The sequence below is a fragment of the Falco cherrug genome, chromosome 4, assembly GCF_023634085.1.
Source record: "Falco cherrug isolate bFalChe1 chromosome 4, bFalChe1.pri, whole genome shotgun sequence".
NCBI lineage: Eukaryota > Metazoa > Chordata > Aves > Falconiformes > Falconidae > Falco > Falco cherrug.
The window spans coordinates 93708848-93720997 of NC_073700.1; the positions used below are offsets into that span (position 1 = coordinate 93708848).

General features: G+C 40.2%; 1 protein-coding gene across 2 annotated transcripts in view; it reads left to right on the forward strand.

Moving 5' to 3' along the window:
* The window catches only part of BMPER (BMP binding endothelial regulator), a 145185-nt gene extending 135985 nt beyond the window's left edge, over positions 1-9200 (forward strand). For both annotated transcript variants that reach the window (XM_055710162.1, XM_055710163.1), the window contains 2 exons: positions 2186-2316; positions 8589-9200. In XM_055710162.1, the coding sequence (XP_055566137.1) occupies positions 2186-2316; positions 8589-8770 (313 nt within the window). In that variant the 3' untranslated portion in view covers positions 8771-9200. The remainder of the gene's footprint in view (positions 1-2185; positions 2317-8588) is intronic.
* The last annotated feature ends 2950 nt before the right edge of the window (positions 9201-12150 follow it).

Sequence of the window (12150 nt, forward strand, 5' to 3'; positions counted from 1 at the left end):
CTAAACACTGCGGGCATTAATAATAACTAAATTTGAGTGGAAAGCAGGAAAATGTGATTGACAAAGGAGGCTAGCACAGAAACAGAAAGATGGTGAAGTGGTGTCTTGATAATGGACTCTCTCCGTGGAGATTATTACAGACTGTCTTTGTGATAATAATTTGCTGCAAACAAGCATCTCCTTCGCTGCAGAATGAGACATACACCTCCTAAATGGCACGGGGTCTATGGAGCAGTGCCTGCTGCAGGGATGCTAGCAAGAGATGACAAACATGTTGTGGCCAAAGGAAACAGTGTAAAGTTAGTGTGCCACATGAAAAGGTGACCCTTTGCCAGCTAACAACATCAAACAATGCCAGGGATGTTGTGCTAATCTGTTCCTTGCAGCCTATCACCTCTGATACCCATACTGCGGCATCTGTTACTGGGAAAAATGTAAAGGGACCTACTGCAGAACTGAAGTGAAATAAAATTACATTGTCCCTAGAAAGTAATTTCAAATGAAAACCACTGGTCTCTAAATATGAACGTGTTATATATTTGATTCAAACCAATTTTGTTTATCCACAGTACGTGTGTCTCAGTAAATGCAGGACAGGTAACATTTTTACATTAGCACTTACGTTGCTTATTTGTCACAGTGAATTTTTAGGTAAGTTCTTGTTGGGCGTCCACTGAGAGTGAACAGGTTAAAAGCTCATGGAAATATCAAGCAGAACTGTCAGGTTTAAGCATATGAATCATCACTGAATCAGTCAGCGACTTTGGCAAGGGGAAATACTTCTCTTTAAGGGGCACTGTTGGAAATGCAGAAACAAGCTTGTCTGTGTTTGAAGATTCCTCTCTTCTAGTTTTGAATAAGGGATTCCAAATGACTCTAAAGCATTGTATAGGTATCAGGGCTCCTGATTACTTTGACTGAGGCGCTTGCATCTTTTCCAATCTGTTACCTATTCAGCTCTGGAGAAAGTTTCTGGAAAATTAAGCCTATATCCGTTCTTTTCTTATAGACAACTGAATTTTTGGTCCACAGCAAAAGCAATTAACATGGAAAGCTCATTTTTTACTTCAGCCCTTGGTCTTTCTGGAGGATTTGTGTCTCTCACAAACATTGTCTTGCCCTGTCAGGAATGGAGAAGTCCCTGAACATGCCTGGAGCAGGGGGCTCTTCCCATTGATGCCCAAGGTGCACACACAGAGCACCCTCAGTGGAAAGCAGAGGGCCAAATGTGTCTTCCATGTACCTTGTCCGTCTTCTAATGATTCCACTTGGGGCAGTAGGTACTCAGCACTTCTGATTTTGCATTGCTGCGTCTGCAGAAGCATCTAAGCATTTTGCATATGCAGAAACTGCTGACTGCAAATCCACTGGCTCTTGCCAGTTGTATTTTAGGTCTGTGCCAAATGGGCACACATTCTGGATGAGCTAACTTGAAATATAGTGGTGACACACACAGTAGCAGTTTCATTTAGGGCCGTGTTAGCAGCTTTGCTCCCTGACATGTTTTGTGGTGATTCCACCTTATGCAATGGAAGAAGATGGTGGTATTAACAAGTGCCTGGGGGACTTCCTAGCATGAAAACTGCTCGGTTATGCTGCCTCGCTCCTGCTCCTTTGGAGGGTCTTGAAGTCTGGCATGTGGTAGTGGCACTGCTGAGAAAAGAGGCATATAGGTATTTTTGGGTCTTCGAAGTGGGAGGAGGCTGGAGGTAACCTGGAGAGAAGGCACAATTTCTCATCCGTTGCATGGAAGGACACATGCTCATCACCTGCAGAAGTCATCCACTTAACACTGCAGGTATTATTACTAGTAAAAATACTAAATTATTACTTTCCAGAGAATAAGAAAGAAGTCTTTAACTTGGGTTGACACAAAATCATTGCAAAAATGGAGTCTGCCTTCTCCCACTGTGGTCTTGGTCCTCTCTGCATGAAGTTTCTTGGGTCTTCTTCTCACCTCCCTGTTCCTGCATGGGTCTCTCCCTGGTACTCCAGAGACTGCTCAGCATCAGAGCAGCACATCAAAAAAGAGATAAGCCTCTGAGTGACAGCAGAGATGGGTTTAACTTTCTTGCCATTTAGCATAGGTTGCTGCAGTACTGTGCTCCATGGGACAACTCCAAATCTTAGACAGATACCTGCCAAAGCTTTCCTTGCTGATTTGTTTTGGGACTTTGTTCTGCAGGTCCTGTGTGACGGACATGTGTGAGTGCCCGGTCCACAAAAACTGCTACTGTGAGTCATTCCTGGCGTACGCCCGAGCCTGTCAGAGGGAAGGGCTGAAAGTCCAGTGGGTCCCTGAGCAGACCTGTGCAGGTAAGCGTATTGGGACTGCTTCTTTGTAAGCCAGTGCATAGGCTAATAATCTGCTATCCTTCTACTGGATCAAAAATGAACCGACTGGGATTGCACCAGCAGGAAAGTTGCATTCCAAGTTGTGGAGAAACACCTTGCCAGGAAAGATTTTCAACCATCAAATATTAGAAATGTTTATTTCACTGCAAAACTTTTCACTTCTAATGATGCCAATCTTAATTTTATGTACTTCCAGGAAGAAGCACATGCTTTCTTCTTTCAGGATATGTAAACAGTTGATTACAGATAATGTTGAAATTCCTTTGACCTCCTGTTAAAGCACAGTTACATTTCCAGAGACAACATGCATCATGCATACATGATTGCAGTAAGTTCAACCTGGGAAAAAGAGAGGATTTATTTAATGGGAATATTAAAATGCAAACCTGTGTTGATTTTGGTATTTGGACCAGATTCCCTGTGTGATTAGGACTGCATTAATTGCAAGTAATTGTAATTGTTTCCATGAGAACTGGTGGCCTGTGGTCATGGGCAATTGAATGCAATATTGGGGATTAGTATTTCCCCAGATGATGGTCTCATTAGTTTAGGACATTCTATAATGGCATTGGTTTGCCTGGAAATGTATTCAGATTTATGTAAAGCAATTGACAGTAGTTGGGGGGGGGGGGGGGGGGGGCGGGGGAGAGAGACGGATACTCAGTGCTGGTCAAAGAGCTATTACTTTGTGGTCCATTTCAGTGATTGTGTGTGGCTCAGGGTCTACTGTCTCAACTTCAATTTCCTTTTCTGTTGAAGGTATGATAGCAGGGGTGGGTGACTGACAGAGCAAATTACATTTGATTGACTGTTCCCAAAAGGCTAATTTTTTTTCTTCCAAAGCAACAGACAATCCAAACCGGGTGTCATTAAGTGAAAGCCCTATTCAGGAATGTGGTCTCAGACAGTTCTAATAACATATGTAATTTTAATCTATTGATCTGGTAGCAGATCCATGTAGAACCTGAAGCATCCTGACTTTTTTTTTTTTTTAACCAAAGCACCTCAGAGTGGCAGATGCTGTAAAAATAATAAAAAATCCAGTACCTGCCTTATGAAGTTTATACAAGTGTTGGCATATCATGACTTAACTAACTGAGGCTTCTTTTCACAGTTTTTTTCTAGCATTTTACCAAAGACAAGAAAAGTTTCTAAGGCAAAAACATTCCTTGAGAGAACATTATGAAGGAATTTAAATACACATCTTCCATTAAAGCTAATGAGAGAAGTGTTTAAATCTACCCAAGTTTTTTAATCTCAGTGCAGACTTCTAGAGGAAAGGGGAAATCTTGTTAAGCAGAAAATATGGATAAGCTGTATATGGTCAAGTACCCTCAAAACACTTAAACATCCAGTGTCAAACAAGTAGCACTATCTTCTACAGTAAATTGTATGGCAAGCATTAAATTGCAGTGCATCTACTGCACTTCATATGTTACCAATGGCCAGCATCAAGATTTTAATCTTTAACTTACTTTTTTCCCCAAAAAACGTGTAGTTACAATTATTGTGTTCTAATTATGGATAAAAGTTCCTGGGTATGAAACAATATATCCGTAATAAAACTTTAGCATTCTGTGACTTTCATTTCCTGCTTGACATTTCATAGCCGGTGGGATACTTGGAAGAGCTGTGTTCTGATGAAAATGGAGTATACTTATTAGTAAAGTCAGGTTTTAATTATTCTTTTGTGTGTTATAAAACCAGATCTTGTGTAGTTGCCAGTTCCTCTACCCTGACTGCTGTACACTTAGCTCGTTTTTATATTCTTTAGAAAGCTTGTGTTGTCTGGAAGGCCAGCCAAACAGGATGCTCGGGAGGCAGAATTACATGCCCTGTTCCCTACATGCTCTTCTTCCTCCCGCAGTGTGGCAGCGTATCCTCCTCTCGGTTCAGCAAATACTGCTGCTCAAAGTTTGCTGCCCTTTGACGTTGGCTTGGTAAGGGGAATGTCAGCAGTCATTTAACCAGAGGGGTGAAGAGAAGCAGCTAACGCGGAAGGAAAATGGTTAGGATAGGAAAGGTTTGATGAGATCCGTGTGGGAACTGGGAGGGTTTGGAAAGGAATATGGGTTTCTGCGGGAAGTTGTGGGAAGTGAGACCTGTTAGGATGGGCAGAGGAAGAAATATGATGTGTAAAGGAGAAAAAGAAAACCCAGGAGAGCCAGCGTGAGGGAAAGAAGAAGTAAAAGTGATACGTGTGAGAGGGAAAAGAAAGGGTACAAATGGAAGGAAGAAGTCTGAAAAGAAAAGGAGCTGTTGTTTTTTTTTTTCTTCAGACAAAGAAAGGCTAAGCAAGCAGTTTGTAAAGTACAATTAAGTAAACTGAAGTGGTGAAAGGCCTTGGCCCACAGTAATTTAAAATTGAATTTCTGAGGGCACTGAGAGAAAGAAGACCCAAGCATGGCAAATGGCAGTAACTCCCTGCCATGGGCATGACTATACAGGCAAGAAGAAAAAGCAGATATGTACCACAATAAAGTGCAAAGCACCGATGTGCTGACATGCTCCAACAGCCTCATAAAAACCAAACAATTTTCTCTTTTTCCTATGTGATTGGTTGAACTAGAGGAAGATGAGTATCTGACTTTGACTCTTCTCTCCTGGGTTCTCTGCTGTGGAATTTTCTGGCCAAAGTCACTCTTTTCCCCTGTCATGTTACTTTCCCTTAATCTCTTTATTCCATGTGAATATGTATCAGAAGGCCATTCTGCCTTTTCAGTGGAAAGTCGTTAAAAACTGAAAGGTGAAGAGATTAGCATGAGTGTATAAGTAGGTCAGTGCCCAGATCTATTGCCTTCTACTATGTTAGAAGGAGATGTGAATTACAAGCACCATGAATGACATTCAGTTTGAAGGTCCTACAAAACACCTCGAAAGCTCAAACTGTGCAACACCAACAGAAGAAGCAGCAGGACGATTCATTGATGCACAATTATTAGCTCAGAAATTTCTGTGGAATCAGATTTACCAGATATCACCCACCAAGGGAATTCTTCAGCAGTTCCATGTTAGGTATTCTGGCTTTTGTGTTGGGGAAGAACAAGAATTCCTCCTAAATAATTACGGCCATGTCTACCAAGACAGGCACAGACAGATACGAGCCATCCCTGTGAAACTGCCAAACTGGCTGGAATAAACCAGCTCTGGTCTGAAAACTGTACAGCCTTATTAGGCAGGGTTTATTAGCTCAGGCACAGTGCTGTATTTATGTGACTATATGGCTTCTGGACTGGAGCTGGCTATCATCCCGCCAGCTCAGAAAGCGATCTGAGGAAGCTCACATCTGTCATGCCAAACACATGTTCTAGAAGAAAAGTGGAAAATTCCTGTTGGGACTGGTAACATTGCAAAATGCAGTATTATTAGTAACTTCTGTACTTTGGGGTTGGGTTTTTTATTTTTTATTTTTGCTAGTGCACTAAGGAAGTTATTACTAACAGAGCTCGGTTCTTTAAGACAGGAATTTGCCTTAAAAGACGGGTGCAAAGGCATCACTTCTGTTTTCCATGTTTACATGGTACTGATTCATTTCAGCAGTCCCTGGGAAGCCTACTGCAGATTGTCTTTATTTTTATTTTTTAAACAGTTGATGAAGTGGAATGTTCTGGATCAATCACACCACATGTTAACAACTAGAGCACTCAACAATAAAAGCCATCCAGGGAACTTAAACAGCAGCCATTGTACTTTCCTGATTTTCCCCTTGACAGCAAGTTAGTAATGCCATTATAGGCTGCCTACAGCAGAAAATAAGGTCATCATATCTTCTGTATGGCATCATCTGAAGGAGAAGGAGGTGTTTTGACATACCACATGCACGTGGGGTAGAGCAGAGCTGGGGAGTACTTACAGATGCCACGGCTGCCAAGGGCAGGCTGTAATAGACCCTCGTTTGCTCTGGGGCAGAGATGAGGAAATGGAAAGGAGACCCTGGCCAGCTTTCCTCAAACCCACCAGCTGAGGCACCAAACAGAGCCCAGGTGGAATGAATGGGCTGGCTAGTACTGCTCTAAATCTTTGTGGGATGAAACCTGTGCAGCCTGAAAACTGAACCAGTTTGTGGTTGGTCAATTAGAGATCCTTTGAAAGGAACCTAATTTTCAGAGAGCAGGGACAAAAGCTTCTAGTAAATGGCTTCCTTCAGATAATTCATGTTGTGTGTGGACAATCACTGTCTGTCCTTGAACATCTTGGTCTGCTTTCCTAGACAGTTAATACATTGTTTGCAAAGCTCCTGGGAGCTCCACACACTTTCGTTTCCCCTCTTATAGAGATTCAACCTCTATTCTTAACAAGCTATGTAAGTGCAGAGTTGTTGTGAACTAACGTTTTACTGTACGCTCAGTATTGCTTGCAGGTCTTTCCTACCTTCTAAATTTCCTGTTTCACTTAAATTTCATTTTAGTTATTCTTTTTCTTCTTTTTTTTTTTGTCTTCTTTTTTTTTTTTCCTGTTCCTTCTTCAATATGCATGAAAGTTATTATGCACACCAAGACAGAAAGTTAAAACTGGAAAAACCATCTCAATATATCTATGCTTACAAGCTGAATAAGCCTATCTTGAACACTGCTGAAAGATGTTTTTTCAAACCTATACTAAAATGATGTTCAATAAAAGATGTCTCACATAGTTTTTAGGTAGCTTGCTCCAGCACTTTCTCATGTTTAAAGCTGGAAAGCTTTTATTCTCTCTAATGTCTACCTAATATCTACTATCTATCTGATATTCAGCTGTTGATTCTCTGTAACTCCAACTTTCTGCTGTGCTACCAAATTTTTCCAATTTTTTATTTGCTTACTTGTTCTCTGTCCTGAGAACTTTGTAAGTATCCTTGCCAGAATTCCTTCTTCAGGGCTGCTTTTCAAATATGTATAGATGCCATAAAATGCATTTTGTAATGCAGAGCATGGAAGTCTTGGTGTTAAGGCATCGTAAATTTAAGGGGTTCCTCTTCACCAGTAACAAAGTGATCTTCAAAACAGCATCAGCTTCTTGCAAGTTTTACTTACGTAAAATGCATAAAAGCTGATGCTGTTCTGAAGATCACTTTGTTACTGGTGAAGAGGAACCCCTTAAATTTACGATGCCTTAACACCAAGACTTCCATGCTCTGTGACACTCTCTTATACACATTTTATCAATTTATTTCTGCCTGTTTTCTCTTTATGGATAATAACAGTACTGTAATAGCAATTTAAGGCAATCCTCAGAACAAAATAGCATTTTTCTGTCCATAACAGAACTGTTCTTTAAAAAATCTGGACCTTCAATCTCTCTCAAAATGGAAGAAACCTTCTTAATGCAGCCACCTCTCTGTAAATAGCAAGAGATGATTTTGGATGCTTGAGAGTCCCTTACCATCTATAAACTATTTGATCAGTACTTGTTTTTGCCATCAGCACAGCCGTTAGAAAGAATAACAGACTTTCATTTGCTATCGAACCATGTATTATTCTCCATACTAAAAAGGCAGGATATAAAATGTTAAGAGTTTAAATATTGATCTGGAGGGGGTATAGTGCTTTTAGCTGAGCTCTCCTTGGTCTCTTATGTTGCAAATGCATTGAACTGTCAACTACATAAATCAATGAATAGATATTGGAATCATTAAGTGCAAGAATCCTCATTCTCGGTGATCCCTTGGTAAAATAGCATAAAACATGGAAATAATTGATTTTTTTTTTTTTGGTAGAAACGGTGCTGCTGAATGACAGCACTGTTTTGATTTCCTGGAATATGCAATATTGAAAGTATTGTCTCAGGAGTAGGAAGCCTGACGTGGTAAATGACTCTCTCTTCTTCTTTCTGTAGGAGTGGGACTGATAATAATTATCTGTCCTTGTAAACATTTCAGGAATCTTTGATAAAAGGTATTGTAACAAATAAATAACATTAAGCCTTAAATATAAAGCACAGATGGCCTTACAGATAGAAACCTTGCCAAAGCTTTATATACCATCAGCTGTGTTAAAATGCTCGAGAAGTTCAAGAGTGCTAGGAGCTTGATACCCTTTTGATAAGGAATTTTGCTACCTTTATGTTTGTGATGTAAAGTAATGTTGCATTTAATATAGTGGAATCTCTTCACAAGTAACTTTTTCCTCTAGGTGATAGTCATGCCAAAATGTGCTTTTTGATATCTGCAGTAGAAACCAAGCAAACGCATATGTAACTTGCCTTGTAAGACTCTGTGTAATATGCGTATTTTGTTCTTTTTAACTGCCTTTCAGCAACCCAGTGTAAACACGGTGCAGTTTATGATACCTGTGGTCCAGGATGTGTCAAAACATGTGACAATTGGAACGAGATTGGCCCATGCAACAAGCCCTGCATTGCAGGGTGCCACTGTCCAGCAAATTTAGTTCTTCACAAAGGAAGATGCATCAAGCCAGTCCTGTGCCCACAGCGATGACATTTGTTCTCTTTCCATGGACGCTAATGCGGGTGGTCACTGATGCCTCTGATGGTCACAGCCAGTAAAGGACTCCAGCTGTTTGTGTGCTGATTCTGCAAAGTACATGTCTACTCACAGACTGTAAATATGCTCCTGTGTGTGTATTTATGTGTGTTTATGTATACACACATGGCACCTAGAAAGATATATAAATGTATACTGTGTGTATGTAGACACACATATCTATATACACAAGTGCCCTGAACGTAAGTACAACCCATATATTTATATATATGTCCACACACACAAATATACATCATTTCTATATATCATAGAAGGATGAATTGTTATATGTATATTTTTTGCTATAAAGTTTATGTATTATTATTATTTCTAGGACCCTGATCTGTAAGTCATTGTATAAATAAACCAGGTGGTTTTAATATAATATAGTGGCATGAAAAGATTGGATGACTTTGCCATTGCATAAGTTTGTTGTTTCCAAGGAAACTTTTCTAGGGCCATAGCACTGCCAGACTGGATTAGTTTCAACACAGAACCTGGATTTACAGTTGTACAGGAAACTCATTTCTCTGGAGATGGAGGATTTATCTAGGAATATTTCATGCGTACCTTAGAGCTGCATAGTGATTGGTGACAGTGCTTAATCAGGCAGAGAAAGCTGGGGATTGGCTTTTATGCTTTACTGAAATAACTGTGCAAAATTATTTCCAAAGCTGGTTGGCCAACTGCCAGCATAGAGATATTTCTTTCTGGAACGGCACCAAAGAGTCAGGGGCCAGATTTTCAAAAGTGTTTGGCACCCAGCAGCTCGCTTTGAAAATTTGACCACTTCCCATTTCATATCCTAATGCCCCGTCTCTGTTGTTGTGTTTGGCAGTAGCTGTGAATACACAATAAGGAGCTTGAAGAAAATATTCATGTACATATTAGCCCCTTTAACATGTTGGAAATTGCTGGGTTTATTTCATATTTCCCCCAAATATTATGCAGAAAGCAAATCCTACTATGAATTGGAGTGTTTGATTTCAGTGTGCCTTAAAACATGAAATAATGCCAGGTTTAGTAACTCATTTCATTTATCAGCATGGTTTAGAAGAAAGACAAATTCACCCCACCAAAAAAACAGTAGAGAATGTCAAATGCTAATTGGAAAACTGCAATTTATTTCCTCACTGATCTTTTGCTTGAGGTTTATGAACATGTGGGCTCTGTGAAGTTTGCATGACTTTTGAAGTCTCCCAGGGGAGAAGCAATAATATGGGATTTCATTAGAAACTGTTAAAAAAGCCATACAACTTTCTCAAGCCTGAAGGAAGGGGGGGGGGGGGCAGGCAGGCTATTTTTCTTACACTGGAAAACCTCTTGTACAGCCTGATGGAACACTCTCTGGAGATGGCAGGAATCTTTGGGCATCTGATTTAGGTTTATAGTGGAGTAATACCCTCCCACACAGCTACTTCCATTATGCCTTGCATTGAAATTGCACATTTTAATGCTCTGAACAATTTTCTCCTTTAATTCTTCACTCTCCAGGAAGTTTTGCAGGGTCTGAATTTACGGTGAGTGGGTGCAACAAACTTGGTTTATACAACCTGTCTGTGATCCTGTCCTGGAGGAAGATGCTGAGAGAGCCTGGTTAGCTTAGACACCACACTGTCCAAAATGCTGCACCACCACGGTGTTAAAAAGAGCTGGGCAAATAATGCCAGGAGCATTCTGTGGATGTTTATCTAAAACTTAAATAAACTCAGCTTGATCTTTTTATGTCCCCTTTGTGTTCGTTTTATCGGAACAATCAAATAATTCGGTTTTACTGGCAGAGACAGTTTTGAAGCTGCATACACAAGTGCACTGGAAAGCAGAGTTGCAAATGTGCAGATCCTATCAGAGCAGGAAACTAGGAGTTTTATGTGGCTCATGATAATTGAATGGTGAAGCTGAAATTTAGAACAATTGCAATTGGTCCAAGGAGTTAAAAAATAAAATGGTAGTCATTAAAATAATTTAAAGCATGTTAGACTGAGGAGCATTTCAGCCTGTGAGCTTTCAATGCTGAGATATGGGATCTAAACCATTAAAAAGGTTATTTGCCTAGCTCTAGTTTAGGATATATTTTCATTACTGATAGATTTTCATTACTTACTGCTCAGTGTTTTCAAAATAAAAATACAGGCAAAGTGAATTGCATAGATGAACAACGCATAGAACTGTTCTTGCCTCTTCTTCTCCTGACCGATGAAGGTGAGTGAAAGGTGAAAGGAAAGCTCTCCGGCTCTCTCAGTCCACTGATCACATTCAAGCAATGCTTAATTGATGCCAGGTGAAGAGGTGACTCAGTCTATCTGTAGGACGAACTCTTATTTTTAAATCTTAAAGTGGTTCAGGTTGAAACCCGACCTACAGGTCATCTCGAAATGAGGACTCATTCCTTAATTTAGCTTTTTTACATCTGCCTAATTATGGCTAGCCCCCTGCTTTTTGCTTTAATGTATTCTGATGACAAAAGTGGTTTTACCTCTATAAGCTGTCCGTTTGTGCCCTTACAGTGCTGTAAAGCTTTTTCCTCCAAACTCCACAGTTTTTAAGGCAACAGTGAGGGCTATCGTCTGCTCAGTTCACATGTACAGTCTAAGGTAAAGGAGTTCTGCTTTTCTAGAAATTGCCCCCAAGGTTCATCTTGCACAGGTTTCATATCTGTATCTGCAGTTACCCTGTGCCCAGCTCAGCTATTCAGATCAGTCCCAGCTGGGGCTGTCTCACTCTGCTCTCCTGTTTGCCTCTCTTCTTCCAGGCTATCCAAAAGTTGAAAGCCTAGCCCAATAACATCAATAACAGCATTACCACTGGCCTCATTGAGTTTGGGTTGCAGCCCATCTTCCTCCTTAGTGCAGCATTCTTTCTAATTCTGCTGTCTTGGCTCATGAAATATTACCCCTATGATGTTAGGGCTCATAAATTATTACCCCTAGGATACCGGAGCTGGAAACTTCCTGCATATCACTGGGGATTTTTTTTTTTTGACAAATTCACTGATAATCCAACTTTAGTATGCTAAATGTGTTTAGTATGAAATAATGTGTTTTTTAATAATAGCATAAGGTTGATAATCCGTATGGTATATTCACCATGCAAAACTGATGGCTGTGTAAGTTTTGGTCTTGACTATGCTCGTGTCAATCTGTGCATATAACTTCTTGCCAATTTGTAAGGTGAAATATATTTGAAGGAGCAGATGTTCCAACCAAAGAATGCTCCAAAAGGAGAGTCTGAGAAACAGCTCTGTAATCTGATGGATGGAATCAAGGAAAGACTTGGATCAATAGCTTCACCATTAACCTGCTGTGTGTTCCCTGGCAAGTCATTTAAAATTCTGT